Source organism: Schistocerca nitens, chromosome 9 (assembly GCF_023898315.1).
Source record: "Schistocerca nitens isolate TAMUIC-IGC-003100 chromosome 9, iqSchNite1.1, whole genome shotgun sequence".
Classification (NCBI taxonomy): domain Eukaryota; kingdom Metazoa; phylum Arthropoda; class Insecta; order Orthoptera; family Acrididae; genus Schistocerca; species Schistocerca nitens.
The window spans coordinates 389,009,942-389,037,845 of NC_064622.1; the positions used below are offsets into that span (position 1 = coordinate 389,009,942).

Here is a 27,904-nt window from a genome sequence, read left to right on the forward strand (position 1 = left end):
ATTGAACTGATAAGAGAGGGGGATAGCGATTAATGTTGAACCAATGGTATTCAGTTATACCGTTTTTTTTTTCACTCCTCTTTAGCCTGACAGTTAAAACTGGTTTCTGAAAGAACCAGTTTTCTATTTTTTACTCCTATTATTTCCAGTAATAAACGTAGAAATCAAGCTAGATTGAAAACTTTTGACTCGGTAAATTTCACGATACATAGAATAAAAATAGTAAATGAAATAGTCAAATAAAAGAAAACTTAGTCCGTCCAAAGATCGCTGCTTTTATCGAAAAATGAGAAGTGTTAGGATACTGAAAAAAAATCAGTAATATTCTTCTTTTTGTGCTAATTTTTTGAAATTCTGCTGAATAATCACGTTGTAATCGGGGATCACACCACTATTTGGGCATTACGAATAGCTAGTGCTAAAGGGTGAAAACTGAGATTGAAAAACTCTGTTTTTCGTGTTAATATGTCCGTTTCCAAGGGCTGCAAGCTGATGAACGCATATTATGTAGCAGGACAGTTACTTTCTTTTTTTGTATTGGATGAATAAACTGTTGTTAAGTTTTTCAAATTTTTTACTGTTAGTATAATTTCATTCCTCTTTTATTATTTCACAGAAATTGCAGACAAATCTTTAATCTATTAAAGCAAATGAAGCACTGTACTTCATTCCTACACCACTTCGTAAAAAAAACTATGGTTGGTGCCATTGTGAAATACAACAGATGTCCAGTGACGATAGCGAGAAACTATCGTGTACAGCAGAAAGGGGCAAGTGTTGCACACTGCGTGTATACGCGCTATCTTAACTCACGACACACGGCAGCAGGGACATCGTAGTCTCAGCGATGGTGCACCAGTTCTTGTATCATGTATTTGTTGCTGCTCTTTTCTGTCAGCACTGTTGTTAAAATGCACTGCTCGCTTTTCCCAAGTTCTATAATAAGGCAATATTTCAAACCAATGCAAATTTTACAAATAAAAGTTACTCCTTTATTCTAATAAAGACATATTTGAAAACTAAAAATTTTAGCACTGTACTACGATTAATTAATATTTCGGTTTCTTACTCGGTTATTATTGAGAAACAAAAGTAAATGTTACAAACTGAGACCAGACAGATATCTAAAAATACCGGTTATTCAGAACTAAATTAATGGTATCGTTTAACCGGTCGGTTTTTCCCACCCCTACCCACACGATCAAACTGCTAGCCTGACACACGCGCAGCCACAGGTACGCTGTGGGTAGGCCAGCAGTGGCGCCTCCTCCCGGCCCTCCGTGGTCGCGCTGCCAGTTCTTGCTGGCGGCCGCGGCAGCGGTAGCGGTCGGCGGTGGTGCGCGACGTCTCTGTCGGTCGGCGTTTCTCCCGCCGTGTTTTGTCCGCCACGCGCCCCTCCAAGGCCCCCGCCGCCTCCCGGCTATAAAGGCAGCCCTTTAGACGTCAGCACACATTCCTTAAGAAACCACTGGAAATGGCTCAACTACAGGTAGGTGGCCATATGGTGTAGAATGCCGATTTATTATTTCAGAGCGTAAAAGCAGAAGAGCACTAACACACATTTCTAGCTATGCTCTGTATTTTATTTCTTAATATACGAGTTTGAAAGCATATAACCTAATTTTTACCACAAATTCGTTGGTTTAGAATATGATCATTCTTCTCATGTGTATGATCGTTGCTATTTCACTAATTGCAACCCAGGAAATTTGCTCTTAGCAAGTGCCAAAATATAATTTGAGACTATTTCGTGGAAATAATATAGCTGATCTCTTAAAACATATATTCATTTTCTTCATATCCAGCATTCGGAGTGATTTATCTCCACGTTTCGATACGCGATTCCTATTCTGAATCTCGTCGCTCTTCACATGTCTAAAATAGGACAAAGATCCGTGTCTTCTCGCTACAGGGTGTTTCAAAAAGGACTTCTTGAAAATGCAAATAAATCAATTCATAGCACCTACAGAGGTGACTGTAGTATCAGCTTGCAGGGAAATACACCAAGTTTGGTCTCACGCAGTTCACCAGTGTCGAATCGCACCGCAAGGAGCGCTAGTGGCAGTTGCGATAAAGAAGGCTGCCTTCACTGGACCCGAGCGTGCTACCTGTGTGTTTTGATTCGAAGAATCGAAGTCGGTGACAACAGCTCAGCGTAATTTCAGTACAGAATACACTAAAGATCCTCCTAGTAGGTCTAAAATTCATCTGTCATAAATATTTTATAGAAACAGCGTGCTCGGTAAGACGTGGGAAATCATCAGGTCGGCCAAGCACATCTGACGACGTCATTGAGCGAGTGTGACGTTTTGTCAGCAGTCCTAGGAAATCGACCCGGCGCGCATCTCACGAACTGCACAGCGCACATACGACTTTTAGGCGTGTGTTGAGAAACCGTTTGCATAGACTGACGATCGTACAAGCAATAAAAGACATTGATAAAACTGCTTATAAGAAATTCTGTGCGGATTCTTGGACAAAAATCATCTTTTCTGACGAGTCGACGTTTCACTTAAGTGGCAAGGTTAACACACGTAGCTGTAGGATTTAGGGAAATGAAAATCCACATCAGACATTGCAAGATGTTCGTGACAGACCTAAATTGAACGTATTTTGCACACTAAGCAAGAACAAAGTATACGGCCCTTTTTATCCGTGCCCGTTTGAACGGGATAGTGTGCCTGGATATGTTACAGCCTTTTTTGGTACTACACATCGATGATGATGACCAAGAAGTAAATGTTTACTTCATGCAAGATGGTGCAGCACCCCACTACCTGGCTGACGTCCGAGATTTTCTCAGTGACCGCTCTCCAGATCAATGGACTGGCCGTGATGCACCAACTGCATGACCCCCACGTTCCCCAGATCTGACACCACTCGATTTTTTCACGGGAATTCATCAAGGGTATCGTGTTTGTACCTCTTGTGATGGCTTCTCTACCTGAGCAAAAATTTACGTCGCCATTGAGCAAGTTACATCTGCAACGCAACAGCGAATTTGGGAAGAAATTGACTTCCGAAGGGATGTGTGCATGATAACCAGCGGAAGCCACATGCATAACTAGTTTAAGGTAAAAAAACTTGAAAACTTGATGTGTTTCTCTACAAAATAACACCAAACCCAGCTCTATATCTCTTTTAAATAAATTTATATGATTTTTTAAAATTTTAAACTCCTCTTTGAAACACCCTATTTATGTTTCAATTTCCATTGAAGTAGAACTTTCATGCAGGGCAATCTAATATGAATATTTACAAGAGTAAGGTCTATTTTGTTTTGTTGATCAAACTTTAGCCAACGAAACTGAGAGCAAAGCATGAAAAATAAACAGAACTTTAATGGCGAACTATGTCTTGGGAGACGTTTACTGTTGTACACATACACTGAGGTAACGAAAGTAATGGGGTACTTCCTTAATGTCATCTAGAACCTCCTTTTCCCCTGCTTAGTGCAGCACCTCGAAGTGGCATAGGCTCAACAAGTCGCTAGAAGTCTCCTGCAGAAGTATTGAGCCTTTATAGATGTCTATAATTGAGAAAGTGTTGTCGGCGCAAAATGTTGTGCACGAACTGACCTCTCTATTATGTCCATAAATGTTCGATGGGATTCATGTCGGGCGACCTGGGTGGCCACGTCATTCGCTTAAAAAACTGTCCAGCATGTTCTGATATTGCCACCCATAAAAATTCCATCGTTGCTCTGGAACAAGATGTCCACAAATGGCTGAAAAAGGTGTTCAAATAGTGTTTCAGTCAATGATAGGCTCAGTTGGGCCGGAGGACCCACTCTCTCACACATCAACACAGCCCATTCCGTTACGGAGCCACCACCAGCTGACATAGTGCCTTATTGACAACTTGGGTCCATGGGTACGTGGGGTCTGCACCACACTCCAACCCTACCATCAGCTCTTACCAACTGAAATAGGGACTCACCTGAACGGGCCACGGTTTTCCAGTTGTCTAGAGCCAACCAATACGGCCACGAGCCCAGGAGGGGCGGTGCAGCTGATGTCCTGCTGCCGGCAGTGGTTCTAGGCTCTTCAGTCCATAACCGCGAGACTGCTACGGTCGCAGGTTCGAATCCTGCCTCGGGCATGGTAGTGTGTGATGTCCGTGGGTTAGTTAGGTGTAAGTAGTTCTAAGTCTAGAGGACTGATGACCTCAGATGTTAAGTCCCATAGTGCTCAGAGCCATTTGAAGCATTTGATGTCCTGCTGTTAGCAAAGACATCCATGTCGGTCTGCTGCCGTAGCCCATCCCCCAGATTTCGACGCACTGTTATAACAGACACATTCGTCATACGTCCCTCATTGATTTAACGCTGCGTTACTTGTCTATTACCAGTGAAAACTCTACGTAGACGCCACTGCTCTCGGTCGTTAAGTGAAGTCCGTCGGCCACTGCGTGGTCCATGGTGACAGGTAAAACCTAAAATTTGATATTCTCGGCATACTCTTGACGCCGTGGATCTCGGAATATTGAATACCCTAACGATTTCCGAAACTGAATGACCTATGCATATAACATCAACTCCCATTTCGTGTTCAAAGTCTGTCAGTTCCTGTCCTGCGGCCGTAGCCATATCGGAAATCTTTTCACATGAATCACCTGAATACAAATGACAACTCTGCCGATCCATTGCCCTTTCATATCTTGTGTACGTGATACTACCGCCATCTGTATGTGTGCGTATCGCTACCCCACAAAAATGTCAATAAATTTACATACGCTCCACACGGCACGATGTAAGGCAATGAAAATGTGATTATAATAAAAATGGCTCTGAGCACTATGGGACTTAACAGCTATGGTCATCAGTCCCCTAGAACTTAGAACTACTTAAACCTAACTAACCTAAGGACATCACACAACACCCAGCCATCACGAGGCAGAGAAAATCCCTGACCCCGCCGGGAATCGAACCCGGGAACCCGGGCGTGGTAAGCGAGAACGCTACCGCACGACCACGAGATGCGGGCGTGATTATAATATTTGTGAATACTGAGCACTTATTTTTCGCCCCTTTTTTGCTCGATAATAACAGTAGTTTACTTGACAAAAATTTTGGAAATTATCTTTCATAGGAAGAACAACTAAAAGGACTCAGTACGTACATAGCATTGTGTCATATTAAGACTTTCTATCTGATGATCTGATAACAGGCTACGTCCAGAACTCGTAATCAAGTAAATATTATCAAGTGCACTGTTGTTGTTAACGACCGAAGAAAGCGATGAAAAAAGTGTGTTCAGTATTTACGCAGTGGCCCTTGGATCCTGTAAGACTTTATACCGCAACTCAGATTTGAAACATTTACATTCAACAATTCTAATAGCATATACTGAGTGAACGCCTTTTTTGTAGACCTATTTACAAGCTACAAGTTAAAGAAGTGTTCATACAGCACATACATAAAGAACGTGCTGTTCTTCTTGTCTATAATGCCTATTACTTATTTCTTTACCTGCATTAGTTGGAATCCAAGAGAACCTAGTACTCACTTAAGAGGTTATAGCACTGTAAACGTACAACGATTACATTCATAGATGATACAGACTGATAGTTTCTGAACGAGCGAGGTGGCGCAGTGGCAAACACACTGGATTCGCATTCGGGAGGACGACTTTCAATCCCGCGTCCGGCCATCCCGATTTAAGTTTTCAGTGATTTTCCTAAATCGCTCGAGGCAAATGCTGGGATGGTTCCTTTGAAAGGGTTCGGCCGACTTCTTTCCCCGTCCTTCCCTAATCCGATGAGACCGATGACCTCGCTGTCGGATCTTCTCCCCCAAACTGCCGCCTCCCCCCCCCTCCCCCCAACTTCTTCCTGGCAGTTTCTGATAAGGGAGTTTCTACTTTGAAATGAGAAATATACTTATATATTCCTATGCGATTTAAATTGATGGTATGGAATATTGGAAAAACTATTTTCCGTAAAGTTATTCCTCAGTAAAGTTATTCTTCAGTAACAGATGAATGGAAAATTAGAGTTTGATGTCTTGTAGATGACGAATTCTTAAGATAGGGTGTTGAAGCTCTGATTTTGAAGTAAGCAATTCGGCCGCGCCGTTTGAAAGGAACTATCCCGGAATTTTGTGTTCACGTCTACTTCTAGAAAATTTCGTTTGTAGTTCATCGAGAGCCAGATGTTCTATTGCACCAGCAGGTGAATCAAAGATTACTAGGCCTATGTACTAAGATACCGGAATTGTCGGACTGCTGGGTTATTGTTTGATCATGTTAAAACAGGGAGGAACGGAGACAAAAAGATTAGCGCTTAACGTTCCCTGAGAGACATTCTTGTACAAGGAGTATTAGCTCAGGTAAAACAATATAACGAAAGAAACCGAGCTAAGGAATTATTTTTGAATTCACGTCAATCGATTGACGAAAATTTAGGTGAATTCTCGATGGGAGACGGAGATTAGAATGTAAGTTCTCCCAAAAGCAAGTCGGCATGTTACGAACGGTTTTAGGACAACAGGTACAATAAATAAGGCACAATTCATTCACTGCTAGGATTTCGAGGATGTAAAACTGCAGGGCAGTAGTTCTCCACCCTGGATCTGCATGGGCAAGGATGAGGCGAATGACTTTATTGAGTGTGCGGACGACTGAGAGAGGAGAGTCGTACTTCTCGTCGCTTTAGAGTTTCACAGACCAGTGTCACCTGGGGAGGCTTGAGGCAGCGCGAGGTCGTGGCGGCAGTGGCCTGGTGTCACGTTCCGCATCTCGCACTCCCGTGCCGTTGTTTGGTGACGCCCACGCCTCCGGAACGGCAAGTGTTGACGCACCGTTATGCTGCTACTTTCACAGCCAGCGGTGGCAGGTAACAGGCGCTATCTGTGTGCCTCTTGTGTAACTGCCACCCAGCAATTACGCCTCGCCAACGTAGCTGTCACTTCACCTCCCGCGTCCGCCCCATTAGCTGAATGGAGTGCCACGCACGGGAGTCGGGTTCGATTCCCGGCTGGGGCAGGAGATTTCAGGCAGTGGGTGTTGTGCTATCCTCGTTACTTCAGGTCGCCCAATGTGGCGTCGCACTCAATAAAACCTGCACTTGGCGGCAGAATTTCCCTATTGGTAACTTCCCGGCCACTGAAGCCATACGCTCATTTCCATTTACTTCAACCTTGTGGTGTGGTGCTGTGCGTGTTGCCTGCAGGCACAGGGAATCCAAGGTCGAGTAAACTGGAACCAGTATCACAAAATTTACTATATTCGTGCGATGATTCCTTCTCCATTAAAAGATTAGCCATTTGGTAGGAAAGCATAAGTGAGAGCCCCCAAATCCGGCTGCAATTCTTTCCCACTGTATTTAATCATACTAAGAAACTTCGTGTGATCTACTCCGTGCGTCATACCTACTGCACCTTTTTCCTCGAAAACATTGTCTATAATTTGTTTCTGGTAGAATACGTTTAAAGCGAAATGATAAGGCCGAATAGATGGTAAAACATTTCACGGCATGGAAACTAGAATAAAATTATTAAAAAGAGTTAAAATTCAACGTTTCAAATGAGACCAACTTATAAAATTAGTAAAATTCATTAAAACACTGTAAACTGAGCATTTTGGTAGTAGGCTACCCATTGTGATCATAGCAGGATATAGTCGCCATACTACGCACTGAACTTACACTTTCAACTACAGTACTGGCTGTAGAGATGGCACGCTATGCTTAGGCTTCCAGTGTCCAATAAACACAACCCGACCCAACTGCAATGAGTGCCTGGTGTCACCGGCGTTTCGTCTTTGTCCAATTTGAACCTGTCCTATAGTGCTTGACACATACGTACTATCCGCTATCGTGGTGACAGCAGTCTGGGAGCCTGGAATGTGAGCTGCACAGACATGCATATCCGTTCCCCGTAAGTTCACAGGTGGGTGCCGATGGTACCTCAGTCGCCATTATCAATTTCTTCCTCTCCTGTTCTATTCCAAGTTATGTGGCAACGAGGTCAGACGGAGAGAGTTCGTATGAGTTCCAATTTCTCTGCTGCTCCTGTTGTGGACATTTCGTAAGACGTATGTGTGAAGATGTAATAGCTTTCTTCTTTTTGGAAAACACAGTCTCGAAATTTTGACAGTAAGCATTTCTGCGGTGCACAACGCCTCTCTTTTAGCGTCTGTCACTCAGTTAACGAATTCGTGACGAAAGGACCTGCTCTTCTTTGGATATTTATCCTTTTTGATATGTTTACCAGATCACCGAGAAACTCCCAAGAAGCCGTCGAACGTCAATACCTCAGTGTGTAACCCACATTTCATCACATTTCTACCCATGAGTCTCAGTATGGTACGCGCCTGTACTATATTTCTGCGGTCGCCGTTACATACCACTCTGCACTTTAAAGACATAGATATAAATATTGTGAAATAACGAAACTTCCTTTCCACCTCTGTGACTGGACTTAGAATTCCTAGAACACAGACTTCAGCAAGCTGTTTCCGATAGGGTGAAAACGTGAGACATAAAGGGACTCCGTGCGTATCCCAATGGGTACGGTATTCATCAATCACCTGATAGATAGCTTTGCAAGCCCCGTGGGACTTTTCTACAGGGTGGTTTACAATTCATGTTACACACTTCTAGAGGTTGTAGAGGGGACTAAGCAGATCATGTTTTACGTTGAGACCCATGTCCAGAAAGGTCACCCAACAACGCTACAAAGGGTAATATTATAGTCGCCGTCACCTGTAAATGTAGGTATATATACAGCGTGATTGCGTGACGATGTTAGAAACTTTCTGGGATGATGGAGAAGGAAGAACGTATCAATTTGAGGTAAGGGTCTATGTGCCGCAAACAAACGAGTCGGAAGTCATAAGCGAGAACTGTTGTGACACCTCTGACACTGCGATCGATGAAGGATTCGAACCTGCGACCGTAGCAGCAGCGCGGTTCCAGACTGAAGCGCCTAGAACCGCTCGGCCACAGCAGCCAGCTGAAAGATAACTCCTGTGACTTGATCATGCTAAGACTGTAGGGTAGGCAAGTTTTAGAGGTGCTAGTATGGACCGCAGTAAAAACATTGTCTAGTATCATTGACTCTAAAATGCATACCTTAAGAGCTATGCATATTTCTTCAATAGAGCAGACGTGTTTCACAGTAGCGAAGATGAACAAGTGCTCATAGCTCCTCAGGTATGCATTTTAGAACTCATTTTTACTGGACATTTTTTCCTTGTTTTGGTGAATACTACCACCTCTGAATTTTGTCTGCCCTACAGTCTTAGCAACAGCAGTACCGGTACATGGATCGCAGTGTCAGAGGTGTCACAACAGTTCCCGCTTATGACTTCCGACTCGTTCATTTCCGGTACAGCGACCTCTCGAAGCGCTTAACATGAATTGTGAAACAGCCTACGTATAAGAAAGTTTCAACGCCAAAAACCCACAGCGCAACGCAGGATTACCCTCTGAGAACTGATACTTGTAACGTGAAGTGGTAATTGTCCATCAAAGAAAACAAATCTAACGTATTGCTCGTAAACAGTCAGGACTCTCATTACTGTTCAACTGCGATAGTGCTGGTAAACTATGAGAAAGAGCAACAGTGTTTGTTAAAAGATCCTAATCGACAGGTACCAGTTTCGTTAGCGTAGCGGAAACCTACCTCTCCGCCTTTCCTGCGAAGTCTGAATCATTGTTTCTCCTTTATAATCTTGTATATGAACCTTTAATTAGTGGGGAGGGGAACTTAGGGTTTAACATCCCGTCGACGACAGTGTCTGCATGGACGGAGAAGAAGCTCGGATTGATGAAGCATGGAAATACTCGTAGTAAGTGCCGCGCCATTTCACGGGAAACACCCAGTATTCGCCTTAAGCGATTTAAGGACAACTGTGGTTTGTACCGTAATACAAGTCCAGTACTTTACCAGTGCGTGAACTCGCTGACTAATTTATAGTGTAGCGTCTGTCTTTATAAATAATAAGAAGAAATAATTTATTTCCAATATGGACGCTAAATTAAACGACGATATGTTTAGTGCAGGACACAGATTAAGCTAAGGTAACAATGTGGTTACAATTGAAGAGTTATCATGCTATGTGTTTTCTTCTTCGTTAAGTGGTGTGTGAACAGCGCACTCACATACTAAAAGCGATGTCTACAATTATATGGCACATGTACGTGCTGCTAAGGCCAGAGATGCTGTGAGAGATAACTAAAATTGGTTCAAATGGCTCTGAGCACTATGGGACTTAACATCTGAGGTCATCAGTTCCCTAGAACTTAGAACTACTTAAACCTAACTAACCTAAGGTCATCACACACATCCATGCCCGAAGCAGGATTCGAACCTGCGACCGTAGCAGCAGCGCGGTTCCAGACTGAAGCGCCTAGAACCGCTCGGCCACAGCGGCCGGCTAAAGATAACTCTTGTGACTTGTTCATGTTAAACGGGATAAGTGCAGGTCATGTTACACGGGCTGACTGTACTGCACGTAGAGATCATACACTTCCGCCTGCTCGTGCCGTTTTGTAGCCGGTCTCTTGCGTGTCTTCATTGGCGGTACTATGGCAGCAGTCCAACATTTTCTGTATCCAGAAAGGCCCGTACAGGACCTGCAACATGCGGTCGTGCATTATCCTGCTGAAATGTAGGGTTTCGCAGGGATCGAATGAAGGGTAGAGCCACGGGTCGTAATACATCTGAAGTGAAACGTCCACTGTTCAAAGTGCCGTGAATGCGAACAAAAGGTGACCGAGACTTGTAACCAATGGCACCCCATACCATCACGCTGGGTGATACGCCAGTATGGCGATGGCGAATACACGCTTCCAATGTGCGTTCACGTCGATGTGGCCAAACACGGATGTGACCATCATGATGCTGTAAACAGAACCTGAATTCATCCGAAAAAATGACGTTTTGCCATTCGTGCAATAGGCTACAATCCGACCTTTATCAAAGTCGGAAACGTGATGGTATGCATTTCTTCTCCTTACACGAGGTATCACAACAACGTTTCACCAGGAAACGCCGGTCAACTGTGTATGAGGAATCTGTTGGAAACTTTCCTCATGTCAGCACGTTGTAGGTGTCGCCACCGGCGCCAACCTTGTGTGGATGCTCTGGAAAGCTAATCATTTGCATATCACAGCATCTTCTTCCTGTCTGTTAAATTTCGCCTCTGTAGCACGTCATCTTCGGGGTGTAGCAATTTTAATGGCCAGTAGTGTATAAGTTTCGGATTGAAACCACCATAGTAGGGGTAATTCAGCTAAAAAAGACTTTGATGGGATAGAGGGATGGGAAGTGAAAAGAGTGTTGTGAAAAATGTGGCGAAGTGAAGATTTCAAAACCATCAAGTTCAGTGAGGGAGTGTATTGAGAGAAGAACAGGGAGCTGAAAAGTATGATAGAATACTTACTTGAAGTGCATAAACAGTTTTACTGTGAATTGTGCCAATACTGAGGAGTAAAATGATAGGTAGTGGTAGAAATAATACAAAACTTATTTGCTGGACTTCGCCCGTTTAGTAATTCAGTGGAACTTTATTTAGAAATGTTAGTGTTTGTGATTATTTTTTGAACATGCCACGTGATAACTTGCTTTCCAAATCAATGAGCAAGTGATAATGCGGAGTTAGTGCAGTTTTATATTCTAGTTATTTGAATAATGTTTATTCTCACTAGTACATTTTGTTACTTATCCTCTGTAATATGATAACTCTTCAATCGGCACACACTTCCGTGGTATCACAATGCCTCCTGTTAAGGAAACCGACGTGAAGCGGCGAGTAATTAGGCGAATGAGGAGGGCCCTACAGCAGTATCGTGTGGTATTAATCGAGAATCGGGGTGTCACTGGAGGCGTATTGTGGTAGTCCGTGGGTTTGTGGTGGCTACCGTGTCTGAATGGTGTAGTGGTCAGCGTATCTGCCCAGTAAGCGAAACACCGAGGCTCGAATCGCTGTCCAGCACAATTGTCAAATTTCCCCATTGGTATGAACCAGTGCCCACTGACAGCTAATGTCTTTAAATCTTTTGTGTCTTTATAATGTCTTCTAGCCGTAACGTCACAGTACAAACAATATTTGTTGTGTAAGCTGTGCACTGAAGGGATTCTAGATGGGAAATTAAATTCTGCTGGATATTTGTTGACATTCCTTGTTGGTAACTCACAGGAATAACCTTCGCTTTTCCTCGATAAGTCCACATTAATATGGCAACTGGTAACTTGCAATCCAAGTCACGGAGCGAGTGATAATGTGGAGTTAGTGCATATTTATGTTCCAATTACTTCAATAAAGTTTATTCTCAATAGCCTCGAAAGTATATGTTGTTAATTGACATCCTTTGTAAGATTCTTCACTTCCAGGCCAATGTGCAAGTGGTAATGTGGAGTTAGTGCATATTTATATTCTAGTTATTTGAATAAAGTTTATTCTCAATAGCCTAGGAAATACGTTTTGTTACTTAGCCTCTTTAATATGATAATGGGGATCGGTGAGCTATATCAGATACGACTGATCTGCGACCGCCACCAGATGGCAGGCGTGCAGCCTTGGCGACTGGTCACGCTAGTAACAGCTTCTTAAGACTCAACATCTCAGGCGGGATTGTTAATCAAAATAAAAACATGGCTTTCGTTACTATTTCAATTTATAAGGCTAACAGTCATTTAAAACAAACGACAAAAGGCATCTATCCGTTGTTACGAGTTCTATGTGTTGCGGCCATCAGCGTTTTTCAATTCTACAGGACTGTTTGTGAGCTTGAATCTCACGCCTTCCATCTTGCGGCTTATCGAACGCGCCGCGTTTCTCCGTCCTAAATCTTATAAGGAATTCTTCTAAGTCTACTTATTATGCTACCCTTTCGTAATTATGTGCATGTTTTTGTATTTTCAAACCATGATCGAATGGCTGTTTTGTAATCTATCAGCAGACTTGACGTTGCTTCGCTCTGCCGATGTACCTCGGCGCCATTGCCATAACTAACTTCGAGGTCGAGTTTTCGCAACACTGACCAACGTTTGACACTCGACTGCTTCAAATCTTGGCGTTAGTTCAGATATACAAACAGTATTTAGGTAGCAAGAAGACAATTTCATTATCAGCAGACTGTGCAACAAATTTCTAAATGTACACTTATAGCCCAGAACCTACTTTATACAGTGTGGCGGAGACTACTATCCGCTATCCACTATGATTCCTTCTCTTCCCATTCCCAAACGTGAATGATGCATGGTAATAACCACTATCTGTCACTGAGTAAACGCTAAATGAGCCCTTATTTATCTGACTTTCCCGCCACAGTCATTTCGCGAGATGTCGTTGTTGTGGTCTTCAGTCGGAAGACTGGTTCACTGCAGCTCTCGACCCTAATCTGTCCTGTAAAAGCATCGCCATCTCTGTATAACTGGCACAGCCTACATCAGTTTGAAATTGCTTAACGTACTCAAGCCTTGGTCTTCCTCTACACTGTTTACTCTCACCTCCTTTCAATAAAGCACCATAAATTTCTTAGTTTCCTCAGTTCGATTCAGTACCTTCTCATTTGTTATCGGATCTACCCACTTGACCTAAGCATTCATCCATGGCACCGCATATCAAAAGGTTGTTCATCGTTCTTGTCTGGTATGCTTATCGTCTATATTTCAGTTGCGTCCAAGGGTACCATTAGAAAGTACTTTCTAACACATTTACAATAGACATTAATTAGGCTACATTCCGTCACCCTTGCTTTACTTTTTTTCGTGTTCATCTTATAATCTCTTTTCAAAAGACTATCTCGTTCACATGGTCCTCCAAGTCCTCAGCTGTCTCTGACGGCATTAAAATGTCATCGAAAATAGCAGTTATTTTGTTGTCTCCTGAACTTTAATTCTCTTTCCAAATTGCTCCTACGTTCCCATTACAGCTTCCTCAATGTGCAGACTGAATAACATTGTCGATCGGCTACATCCCTGGCTCATTCTCTTCCCAACCACTGCCTTCCTTTCATGCTCTTCCACTCATAACTGCCGTGTGTTTTACTTACAAGCTGAATATACCCTTTTGCTCCCCGTATTTGTGTCAGGTTGTAGTCCGGTCAGTATTCCCATCACTTTTTCGAAGTCTACAAATGCTATAAATATAGGTTTGCCTTTCGTCAACCTGAGTTCTGGAGTAGCTGATAGAGATCGTACTGCCTCGCATGCTCCTAGATTTCTCTGGAACTCAAACTGATCTCCGGGAGGTCGCTTTCAACTAATTTTTCTTCTTTAAATAATTCCATTCAGTATTTTGCAACTACGACTTACTAAACCGATGGTTCAATAGTATTCACATTGGTCAACAACTGTGTACTCTAGAATTGGAATTATCACATTCTTCCAGAAGTCAGAGGGTATCTCCCAAGGATCTCAGAAATTCTGAGGTAATGTCGTCTTCTCCAGAATATTTCAGTACTCTGCTTCCAGCTTTGTCACATCTCTAACCTCATCTTCACCTGCATTTCCCTTCCTTTCCATAAAACTGTCCTCCAGTTTGCTTCCCTTACATAGATCCTCTATGTACTCAGTCCACCTTGCAACCTTCCCCTCCTTCTTTAGTACTGGCTGGCCATCTGAACCCTGAATATTCATACAGCTACTTCTCTTTTCTCCAGAGATCTATTTTCTACAGGCGGCATATATTTTCCCCTAGTTCAACATGCTTCTACACCGTTGTATTTGTCTTCTAACCATTCCTGGTTGACCATTATGCCCTTCCTGTGAACCTCCTATTTCGGATGTCTGTACTCTCTTTTGTCTACTTCAATTCCTGCCTATTACATCCAGTACCTTCCGTCTTACCCAGGGAATTCTACGCCTTGTTTTTTAGCTACGTTCGCTATTTCATCTATCAGGTCTGTGCAAGCGCCTTATATTATATTTGTTTTGCCTGTTTCAATCCACCATTGCCGAATGCTACCTCTGAAATTCTCGGTAACCTTTGTTTCCTTCATTTTGTCCAGGTCTCCTCTCTTTAATTTCCTACCTATTGCAAATTATTCACTTTAATCTACAATTCATAAGCAATAAATAAGGTCAGAAACCACATCTTCTCCTGGAAACGTCTTTAGTTAAAAATCTTGTTTCGAAATCTTTGTCTTACTATTATAAACTCAATCTGAAACTTTCCACTGTTTTGACTTCGTCATCGTCTTGAAGACGCTGACCGCCCAGGTGTTTCTTCAAGTGCAGGAACAGATGGTAGTCACTGGGCGCGAGATCGGGGCTGTACGGAGAATAATCTAGAGTTTTCCATCGAAAAGATGTGTTGAGATCTTTGGTCTGATGCGCCACATGCGGACGGGCATTGTCTTGCAGCAAAACGATGCCCTTACTCAACTTTCCACGTCTTTTGTTCTGAATCTTTTGTTCTGAACTGAGCGGCGCAGATTGTGCAATGTCTTACAGTAAGCTGCTGCTTTGATTGTCTCATTACGAGGCAGAAATTCCAGAAGCAATACTCATTTTCCGTCCCAAAAAACTGTGCACATGATTTTCCGGGCAGAAATTGTTTGTTTAAACTTAATTTTTTTGGGTGAATCTGAATGCCGCCATTCCATGGACTGTTGCTTTGATTCTGGTGTGACATAGGCCACCCATGTTTCATCGCCCGTAACAATTTGGCTTAAGAAATCATCACCGTCGTTGTGGTACCGCTCAAGGAAAGTCAATGCACTGTCTAAACGATTGGTTTTGTGCACATCCGTCAACATCTTCGGTACCCAAGTCATCCCGCAAGGAGGAAATCGTAAAGCGTCTGTATTCTCTCACCTTATTGTCCACTTCCTGCTCCAAACTTTCATAAACCACCGAAGGACGCCCACTCCGTTGTTCATCATGCACATTTGTGCGGCCATCTTTAAATGCTCTCATCCACTTCCTTACCATTCCATCACTCATAATGTTTTCTCCGTAAACTGCACAGATCTCACAATGAATATCGATCGCTTTTACGCCTTTAGCACTAAGAAATCTTATAACAGCCCGTACTTCACAGTCGACGGGACTCACTATTGTCGGAGGCATCTTAAACACACAGTACACAACGTAAACAAGGAAGAATCAGACTGTAATGGCGTCAGTGCGTAGATTAATGTACAGGCTTTCATGTAAAAATAATGTTATTGAGATATCTTAGCACGTCTTTTTTTTAATTTCACAACGGTACTTACTTAAAAAAACACGCCTCGTAAACAGAGGACTCTAAGACAAAAAGAAGAAAAGCATATTGCGAAGGAATCATCAGAATGGGACAGAAATTGTTAGTCGCGACGTACATGTACAGACAAGGAAATGCCATTTCAGAAAAACTGGATGATTTATTCAAGAGAATGATCTTCAGAAACTGGGCAAGTCAATAAGGCGTTGATACACCTCTCTCTCTTATACAAGCCTTCGGCACTGATGGGTAGAGTTGGTGAATGTCCTCCTCATGGACGTCGAGCCACATTCCGTCCAATTGGCGCGTTAGATCGTCAAAATTCCGAGCCCTTCCCATAGTGCTCCAAAATTTCCCAATTGAAGAGAAATCCGGCGACCTTGCTGACCAAGTTAGTGTTTGACAGGTAGGAAGATAACAGCGGAGACCGTGTGCAAGCAGCATTATCTTGCTGAAATATAAGCCGAGGATGGCATTCCATGAAGGGCACATACCGCTGTGCTGTAACGGTGCCACGCATGACAACCAAAGGGCGTCTGTTACAAAAAGAAAGCGCACCCTACACCGCAACTCTTGACTGTGGGCAGTAAGTCGTCCCACCGCTGCTCGGATGGTCTCCAGACACGTCTTCAGTCTGGAATCTCTTTAATGGAGTAAAACTGTGATGAGTCCAGCTTCGAACTGAGGTCCAATGTCCAGTAAAAACGAGTGTATAAACACCCCGGACTGCGGTGGGATATCAACCTGACTGTCGCCCGACATACAGTCCGACGAACGAGAGTGATGGTCTGCGATGCTATTTATTTTCATAGCAGGACCCCTTTGGTTGTCATCTGCGGTACCACTATAGGACAGCGATACGTTGACGATATTCTGTGCCCTGATTTCTTGCCTTCATTGCCCTCCTTGCCATCCTTGGCTTACATTTCAACAAGATAATATCCGCCCGCACACGGCTAGAGTTTCTACTGCTTGTCTTCGTGCTTGCCAAATCCTACTTTGGCCAGCAATGTCGCCGAATCTCCCAGCATTATGGGAGGGCCCTCCAAAATTCTCGGGATTTTAACGATCTAACATGCCAATTGGGCAGAATCTGGCACGTTATCACTGAACATCCAACAACTCTATCAATCAAGACAAGCCAAAGAACTATTTATCTAAGAGCCAGAGGTGTATCTACGCCGTCTGGAACCGCGCGATCACTACGGTCGCAGGTTCGAATCCTGCCTCGGGCATAGGTTTAAGTAGTTCTAAGTTCTAGGGGACAGATGACCTCAGAAATTAAGTCCCATAGTGCTCAGAGCCATTTGAACCATTTTGTATCAACGCCTTATTGACGCTTCGTTGGTGAAACTCTTTCTCTTGAATACATTATCTAATTTTCCTTAAATTGTAATTATTGTTCATCACATCCACCGATTTCCGTCCCGTCCTTCACCGTACGGCGTTTTAGTTTGTCTTAGAGTGAAAAATATCATGATTTTATTAACAGTAAAACATTAATAGTATAAGCACAGACGGCCGCAGTAGCCAGTCGGGAGTAAAGGCTACTAGTTCTCCCTTTTATTGATTTGGAGAGTGCTGCAGCATAGCGGTGAACACTTAACAACAAACAACGTGACTACTGTGGTATTGTCAGCAAACTAGTGTTGCACAGGGACAGAACGTTGCTCCCAGCACTCAAACGTGTTGAAAAGATCGATTGGCTGGCAGTATTAGTAAACTTTCAAGGCAAGGAACAATTGCCAGTTGTCCCTGTAATACCAACATCTTTTCGAAAATATGAAGCCATGGTTGTTTACCAGGTAGTAGAGAAGAGGGGTAGACAAAATTCAGGCATTTTGCTATCATATGAAAGTAAGAAATACAGGTCGAGTATATAGTGCCTGCAGAAATTTCAAAGATTATTCAGTCGTCTGTTGTTATACCTCCATTGTCCTCATCGTATATTTAGTTTTGTGCCGAGACCTGTTTCGACATACTGATGGAGAAAACTTCTGGTCTGGACATGGAACTTTTCAAGAAATTTAGAGTGACGTGGTCGAAACTCGACAAAGCGCTCACGTAAACGGTGGCAGGAAGTACCTGTTGATGCACGGTCTTCTAGTCTCACAGTTCTTGAAAACCTACATTCTACGCAGAAACAACGGCGAGACTATTACCAAGAAGTGCTGCAGTTAGTAATGATTGTCCTCGGCGACCTTCCAAAGAATGTGATATCGTTTCGGATCCCAAGAGCTGTAAGTCATTCTAGGTGGAGAACACCTACACATATTTCAACGAATGTCTGATATGGAGAACAGCTCTTGACAAGAGTGTGTATTTTTCTTGCACCAGTTTATGTTCGAGCTTGGTTTCTGTCACCAGAAACAATTACGGTACCTTAACATGATTTCCTGCTCAAGAGTCAACTGATAAATTATTATCATACTGAACCAGTAAACAGGAAGACTGCTGCAAAACAAGCTTCAAAACACTTCCGGCACCTAGCACGAGAAACTGTGCCTTTAGCTTTGATAACAGTGTTCCAACAACGGTCAAGGACAATATGGCTCAAGTTGGAATTAGAAAAAGGTAAAGAAGAGGAAGAAGGAAAAATCAAGTGGACGGTACATTATACACAAAAATTAAGTTCCTTCCTTTACGAATATTGACTTTTCATCTTTTGTAACACCTGTTACGAACACTTTGTTCACGACTTTTTATCAGTATCGATTTTCTCCACGAAGACCCTTCATCACAGAAAGACGACTCCCGTTACAAAATTACAGTTCAAAGTTTATGACATAGTTATCGTGAGACATGTTCCAGAAAGAGATGTCAGACTCATTCAGGGCTACAATAACATTCTCACAAAAGACGAATCTGAGAAACAAATTGATTTACAAATCACTGCCGGTGACTGTAAATAATACCCAGGTGCTACTAAACATTCTCTTAGGAATAAATAATGTCCAGTGTTCATTCAATCAAATTATGTTTTGATTCTACAGAGATGAATGAAGTAAAGTGATTAACTAAAAAAAGTTTCACAAAGTGGAAATGTGTGCTTTATTAAAAAAACTTGGTATTTCTTAACTTTTCGTTTTGTTTCTTGAATTTTGTTTCTTGAATCCCTGAGGAATGAGGAGGAGGAGGAGGAAATTAGTGTTTAACGTCCCGTCGACAACGAAGTCATTAGAGACGGAGCACAAGGTCGGATTATGGAAGGATGGGGAAGGAAATCGGCCGTGCCCTTTCAAAGGAACCATCCCGGTATTTGCCTGAAGTGATGTAGGAAAATCACGGAAAACCTAAATCAGGATGACCGGACGTGGGATTGAACCGTCGTCCTCCCGAATGCGAGTCCAGTGCCTTGAATCCCCCGAATGAACGTTTCACTAATATGAGTCAGAATGACTTTAAACAATTGGTGCAGTTTCTTGAACGTGTCACGTAGATTAATCTCACGAAAGGCAAAGAAGACTAGAATGCGTTATGCGTTTCAACGGAATTAGATGATGCAGATGTTATGTTCCAACGTAAAGTAGTTTGGCCGTTGGTTTGAGATGAAAATTTTCGCAGGGTATGATTTGTCAATTGGAACAAAAGTGGGTTGTGGGAGAAGCAAAATTCTAACTTTCAGAAAATTTGATATAGCTACGGCCACTCTAGCTGATCATTTAATGTATGGATATGCGGTATACGAAGATGTATAAAAAGACCGCGAATCTTTTAGGTTACATTGTTGACACCTGTGCTTGAACTTTTCTTCTACAACTCGTCGTAGAACCTGACTCATGGAAAACACAAATGAGTAGATTGTGCCCTAATCCCATAAGAAACTCTTTCCTAGATGAACCGTTCAAATTTTCTCAATATCCATTTACAGTACAAACTCTTCTTCGTCTTTGCGTGATAAATGCGTCCCGAGGACTTTTGGTAAGGTAGGACTGGGATTGAAATCCAAGTCCTCTCTCATACGCTTCCGGTCTATTGACTACTGTACAATCCGGCTTGGCCGCTTGCTCATGAAATCAGGAAGCGTAACCAAACGAAAAATTAGACGTGAGAAACTGGATAACTGCCAATCGTAGCACAGTGTCACTTAAATTGTTGTTGTCTGGGTTGAGAGACAATTTGTGAAATTTGGAACTGTAATGAGAGTTAAAACAGCGTTCCTTCAGTCATAGAAAAATGTGATTGGTATTGTTTGCTTCATCCTCTGACGACTGCGATTTTATTTCACTCTTTTTTTTAATTAATCCATTGCCGTTTGGAGTAAATACCATGCAACCTCCATCACCACATCCGAGAAGTGGTACATCTAATGATTAAGAAAAAGTAATGCAATCACATGTACAGAAAATTGTGGATGGTGAAAGGTCACCAACTTGAAACTTATTTTGAGCACCACAGGCACAGGCCGTCGCGTCGCCTCAGCGAGATTCGTCACTCAAAAACACTAACTTCCAGTTGTCTACTGTCCAGAGTCGTCACTCTCTGCAGCACCTCACGCCTGGCTTAATACTGGCTCAGATATGTGTGGCTTATGAGGAGCTGCTCGACCATTTTATCCCACTCGTTTAACATCCTACGCACAGTCATTTTACAAGCAGAACTGCTAGCAGCACTTGGGACTCACGTGTGATTCCTTCCACTGGTTACTTCTGACTTTTTACAACCATGCTCCGTAATGCCCGACTTAGTTTAACTGGTTGTTCCTTCATGGTACCGCTTCGCTATCATACCACCATCCATCGAATTGGGTGGCTTTAGTGGGGTTGAAAAGTTCCTATGGGGTTTTTACTCAGGTGATATCCAGTGACTAGTTCATTTTCGAAGACACTGTGCAGCGCCGGCCGACGCATTTTGTTGTACCACCTCTCTGCTGACAACACAATATTCCCCTGCACCCCTTAACACTGATGGATGCGCTCTAGTGACATCTGGTGGTCAATTCCGAATTAAATAGACATGTTCGGATACTTTTGATCAGGCAGTGTATGATCAAAATTTAGTATAGTGGAAATAGCCTGTCAAATTGGAGAGTTTTCGTAATCGTCATTGGCACTCTTCTACACACTGAGAGTAATCTCAGATTAGAAAGGTTGCAGGAAGGTCTACATAAGCCGATAACAACTGAAATAAAAGAGAGAAAGCAACATACCAGGGGATCCATTACTCGCACAATTCGCTATCTCACAAAAAATTATAGTGAAGACGAAAATGAATCTTTGTCTCGTTACATGGGAAGACAAATCCTCTGCCGTTTTGAGAACGACGAATATGTGCGTTTTAGAATGGGTTCATCCTAAAATTTACATTTTTATGAGTAACTTGCGAAGAGCCCAAATAAACTCTTACAGGGCCTCAATGATGTCAGCTTTGTCTCCGTAGCAAAAACTAACAAAAAAAAAAGAAAAGTATTGATCCACGATAAAATTCTGTAATCGGCAATTACTGAAACGGACAGACTGTGCTTTCTGAAGTGCTTCAAAAGCACTTTCAAATGAAGCTTGTTACTAAATAATTCTTTTTCGCCATCTATCTGTCAGTTACTGTATTTTAGATAATAATTTACTTTTATAAATTTTTTAATAGAAATGTAATGGAGCTCTTTCGCTTAACATTACAAAGCCCTTAGAATGTAGCTTATTGAATTGTTGCGGTTAGTGGCCAGGAGATAATCATAAGTCTGCTGCTAGTTGAGAAGGTCTGGTGTGATAAGGAAAGTTTTGGACTGCTTGCGGAGTTCGTGTGTTGATAAGCTAGAGGTTGCAGAGCTCGTGTGAAATGAACGCTAACACATTCTGAAGGGAGGAAAGGAGTGGGTCCGGAACACGACTACTGTGATCGGAGTTCAGGACGAAAGGCGACGCATTGACAGACACAGGTGTGGTCTTCATTACAATGGCGACCCCTCGTTGGACTACTTTGTTAGTGACTTGTACATATGGACAAAATGAAACAGGCCCGGAAGATAGTTGGGTTGCTTATCTTAATAGACGTTAAATACTCTGACGGTAAAAAGTAGCAACATCAAAGAATAATTAATGTAGAAGGAGTGAAATTTTGGGAATACATTCGTATACGTAACGATCACAGGTTAATGTAAGCGCGCTGGCCGTTGTGGCCGAGCGGTTCTAGGCCCTTCAGTCTGGAACCGCGCGACCGCTAAGGTCGCAGGGTGGAATTCTGCCTCGGGCATGGATGTGTGTGATGTCCTTAGCTTAGCTAGGTTTAAGTAGTTCTAGGGGACTGATAACCTCAGATGTTAAGTCCCGTAGTGCTCAGAGCCATTTGAACCATCTAACCAACACACGGCCGTCGCTGGCACCGAGGCAGAACCAGCTTTCATCAGAAAACACGACAGACCTCCGCCCTGCCCTCCAATGAGATCTCATCTGATACCAGTGAAGTCGAAAATTACCGTTGCTTTGGCTCACTGAAATGCTCGCAACAGAGCCTCTGGAGCTGTCCTTGAAGTAACCTATTTGTAATAGTTTGTTGTGCCTCTGCGGTGCCAACTGCCGCTCAATTTGCTGCTGCAGATACAGTAATACACTATGTGATCAAAAGTATTCGGACACCCCCAAAAACATACGTCTTTCATATTAGATGCATTTTCCTGCCACCTACTGCCAGGTATTCCATATCAGCGACATCAGTAGTCATTAGATATTGCGAGAGAGCAGAATGGGGCACTCCGCAGAACTCACGGTATTCGAACGTGGTCAGGTGATTGGGTGTCACTTGTGTTATACCTCTGTACACGATATTTACACTATAATAAACATCCCTAGGTGCACTGTTTCCGATGTGATAGTGAAGTTGAAACGTGAAGGGACACGTACAGCACAAAAGCATACAGGACGACCTCGACTGACGGAGACCGCCGACAGTTGAAGAGGGTCGTAATGTGTAACAGGCAGACATCTATCCAGACCATCACAAAGGAATTCCAAAATGCATCAGGATCCACTGCAAGTGCTATGACAGTTAGGCGGCTGCTGATAAGTCGAACATTACGCCTGTAAATGCCAGAAGACGCCTAGCGTAAGGAACGCAAACATTGGGCGACTGAACGGTGTAAAAACGTAGTGTGGAATGACAAATCACGGTACACAATGTGGCCATCCGATGGTACGGTGGGTATGGCGAATGCCCGGGGAACGTTATCTGCCAGCGTGTGTAACGCCAACAGTAGAATTCGGAGGCGGTGTTGTTACGGTGTGGTCTTGCTTTTCATGGAGGGGGCTTGCACCCCTTGTTGTTTTGTGTGGCGCTATCACAGCACAGGTCTAGATTGATGTTTTAAGCACCTTCTTGCTTCCCACTATTGAAGAGCGATTCGGGGATGGCGATTGCATCTTTCAACAGGATCGAGTACCTGTTCATAATGCACGACCTGTGGCGGTGGTTACACGACAATAACGTCCCTGTAATAGACTGGTCTGAACAGTGTCCTGACCTGAATCCAGTAGAATACCTTTGGGATGTTTTGGAAGGCCGACTTCGTGCCAGGCCTCGCCGACCGACATCGATACCACTCCCCAGTACAGCGCTCCGTGAAGAATGGGCTGCCATTCCCCAAGAAACCTTCCAGCACCTGATTGAACGTATGTCTGCGAGAGTGGAAGCTGTCATCAAGGCTAACGGTGGGCCAACACCATACTGAATTCCAACATTACCGATGGAAGGCGCCACGAACTTGTAAGTCATTTTCACCCATGTGTCCGGATACTTTTGATCACATAGTGTATGCGCCAGAGCCAAACGCCGAACGATATGGTCCACCCTGTTGATAGTGCCACTTGGCCCGGTCTTCTTGCGACCATACATTCTCGTGACCATCTCTGCCAGGAGTCATGTACCGTGGCTACACTCCAGCCAAGTCTTTCTGAAATATCGCAGAAGGAACATCCATCTTCTCATAGCCCTATTACACAAACTCATTCAAACTTGGAAGAATCATGTTCAAAATTATCAATGAAAGTGAAAGTATCTAACCCAAAATTGTTTCCTTTTAATTAGTGAAAGTATCAAAGATAACATTGTTCCAAAATTATTATTCAACAAACCTGCGTCTGCGAACTTGTTTCTTGCACTCCTCCATTTTGCCAGTAATGAAGCATGTATTTGACTCAGCAATCAAGTTGAAGAGAATAATGCCTTTTGTGCAATGGCATTAAGATGGTACTGAAAAATTAAGTTTCGGGCCTGATGTTTACTTAATGAAATTTTATCTTGACTTGACTAATGCCAGTTGTTCAATGGCAGAAAATTAGTTATTTGAAATAACTTTGCTCTGATAACTTTAGTTATACCAAAATCGATTTCGAACCATGAACTGCACATATATATAGCATAAAGGCCTCATTTTCTTTACGTTCTTTCATTTGGTGGGTAACTTTACTTTCCTACTCATTTTCATATTCAGTACAAGCGAAGGATGTGGATTATGATTCAGGCTGTTAGATTTAAACAGAATGTTGATCTCAATATATACGTTGTTAAAAATTTAAGTCGTATACGAAAACTACCATTTCCAATATTTTTGCAGCACGAATCACTCCTATAAAAAATAATTTACAAAACGCTTACTGCATCAAAACTTGGACATAAAAATCCTAACTCTGAACACTATCTAACAAAAACCACTTTGAAATCATTTCATAGCTTCTCCCATTAACGTGCTAAAGTTTGCTCAGTGTATAACCTGAAAAATGTGTAGCGCGAATGCTACCTTGAAGCTGTCAGCACACGTCTGCTTCCTCCGGGCATCTAGCTCCGACGACGGAGTTTTTTACTGCGCGCGCCCGGTTCTCTTAACCATCAAAGATCCTCCTACTCAAAGATATTATACTCATTCCACCTTGGGGTTGGCAACTATCGGCTTTATTTTCTGGGTCTACCCTGATCAGACCTTAGTACATACCTTTTAAACTCAATGAGGTGTTGTTAACGGTGCCTTAAAGGTATTGTTTAGTAACACCAACTCACCATGTCCAATTTCAAAGGCAACTAACGATTACGACCGTCGCAGCGTATGTGGATCCACATAGTGGCACTTCTAGAGCCACTCCTTTGGGAATGGCGCGAAATATGGAAACTATCTTCAACGTGTAGAAATATGCGCGCCAACTTTAATTTATGTCGCAGAACGCCCTCTTCGTGCAGAAATTTTTTTTCCGTCGCTGTATTTTCCGGGCCAGTTTACGCTTTCCTACTTGTGGGCGGACGGAGGGTGAGGCAGGTGCGTTGCGCAGGCGGCCGGAGTGCTGCTCCCCCTGCTGGCGGTCGCTGTGGGCGCCGGGAACTTCGAGTCCTTCGGCGACTTTGGCGGCGAGCGCGGCATGACGCTCATCCCGGACCTGGACGCGCAGTTCGACTCGTCGGGCGCCTTCCGAGGGCGACAGCCGGCAGGTACGTCACGTCCACAGAGTAAGAAAGCTTTGGAACGAACACAGAATACTGTACATCTAATCATCATCAAACCGAAAATGTCACTTGACTTGTGTATAACACACTATTCAGAGCGGAGACTGAAACTGTAAGATTACACATCTACATATTACTCATTGTACCGGCCCACACCTTGCCGAGGGTCAGTTTGCTTAAACGGAAAAGAAAGAGAAGAGAAAGCACACAATAATATTATCTTGGAACTCTTCCATTTAGTCCATGTTTGCATAGAAAAACATTAATATCAGAAACTGAGTCCACCTTGATGGAAAACACCTTGTTATTGTTTATTTATTTATTATCTCAAATCCTTGGGTAACAGAAGAAATATTGAATTTAATTGATGAAAGGAGAAAATATAAAAATGCAGTAAATGAAGCAGGCAAAAAGGAATACAAACGTCTCAAAAATGAAATCGACAGGAAGTGCAAAATGGCTAAGCAGGGATGGCTAGAGGACAAATGTAAGGATGTAGAGGCTTGTCTCACTAGGGGTAAGATAGATACTGCCTACAGGAAAATTAAAGAGACCTTTGGAGAGAAGAGAACCACTTGTATGAATATCAAGAGCTCAGATCGCAAACCAGTTCTAAGCAAAGAAGGGAAGGCGGAAAGGTGGAATGAGTATATAGAGGGTTTATACAAGGGCGATGTACTTGAGGACAATATTATGGAAATGGAAGAGGATGTAGATGAAGATAAAATGGGAGATAAGATACTGCGTGAAGAGTTTGACAGAGCACTGAAAGACCTGAGTCGAAACAAGGCCCCGGGAGTAGACAACATTCCATTAGAACTACTGATGGCCTTGGGAGAACCAGTCATGACAAAACTCTACCATCTGGTGAGCAAGATGTATGTGACAGGCGAAATACCCACAGACTTCAAGAAGAATATAATAATTCCAATCCCAAAGAAAGCAGGTGTTGACAGATGTGAAAATTACCGAACTATCAGTTTAATAAGTCACAGCTGCAAAATACTAACGCGAATTCTTTACAGACGAATGGAAAAACTGGTAGAAGCGGACCTCGGGGAAGATCAGTTTGGATTCCGTAGAAATGTTGGAACACGTGAGGCAATACTAACCTTACGACTTATCTTAGAAGAAAGATTAAGAAAAGGCAAACCTACGTTTCTAGCATTTGTAGACTTAGAGAAAGCTTTTGACAACATTAACCGGAATACTCTCTTTCAAATTCTGAAGGTGGCAGGGGTAAAATACAGGGAGCGAAAGGCTATTTACAATTTGTACAGAAACCAGATGGCAGTTATAAGATTCGAGGGGCATGAAAGGGAAGCAGTGGTTGGGAAAGGAGTGAGACAGGGTTGTAGCCTCTCCCCGATGTTATTCAATCTGAATATTGAGCAAGCAGTAAAGGAAACAAAAGAAAAATTCGGAGTAGGTATTAAAATTCATGGAGAAGAAGTAAAAACTTTGAGGTTCGCCGATAACATTGTAATTCTGTCAGAGACAGCAAAGGACTTGGAAGAGCAGTTGAACGGAATGGACAGTGTCTTGAAAGGAGGATATAAGATGAACATCAACAAAAGCAAAACGAGGATACTGGAATGTAGTCAAATTAAATCGGGTGATGCTGAGGGGATTAGATTAGGAAATGAGACACTTGAAGTAGTAAAGGAGTTTTGCTATTTAGGGAGCAAAATAACTGATGATGGTCGAAGTAGAGAGGATATAAAATGTAGACTGGCAATGGCAAGGAAATCGTTTCTGAAGAAGAGAAATTTGTTAACATCGAGTATAGATTTAAGTGTCAGGAAGTCGTTTCTGAAAGTATTTGTGTGGAGTGTAGCCATGTATGGAAGTGAAACATGGACGATAACCAGTTTGGACAAGAAGAGAATAGAAGCTTTTGAAATGTGGTGCTACAGAAGAATGCTGAAGATAAGGTGGGTAGATCACGTAACTAATGAGGAGGTATTGAATAGGATTGGGGAGAAGAGAAGTTTGTGGCACAACTTGACTAGAAGAAGGGATCGGTTGGTAGGACATGTTTTGAGGCATCAAGGGATCACAAATTTAACATTGGAGGGCAGTGTGGAGGGTAAAAATCGTAGAGGGAGACCAAGAGATGAATACACTAAGCAGATTCAGAAGGATGTAGGTTGCAGTAGGTACTAGGAGATGAAGAAACTTGCACAGGATAGAGTAGCATGGAGAGCTGCATCAAACCAGTCTCAGGACTGAAGACCACAACAACAACAACAACATATCTCAAACTAGTTTCGGCGACAAATATCACCATCATCAGTGGAGTTTTTAATCTAAAATATGCAGAAAAT

The 27,904-nt window shown here is 42.8% G+C and overlaps 1 protein-coding gene across 1 annotated transcript in view; it reads left to right on the plus strand.

Annotated features, from left to right (window-relative positions):
• The first annotated feature begins 1,474 nt into the window (after positions 1-1,474).
• The window catches only part of LOC126204254 (nematocyst expressed protein 3-like), a 39,685-nt gene continuing 13,255 nt past the window's right edge, over positions 1,475-27,904 (plus strand). Inside the window, exons 1-2 of the mRNA XM_049938645.1 lie at positions 1,475-1,489; positions 25,406-25,562. Of these exons, the coding sequence (XP_049794602.1) occupies positions 1,475-1,489; positions 25,406-25,562 (172 nt within the window). The remainder of the gene's footprint in view (positions 1,490-25,405; positions 25,563-27,904) is intronic.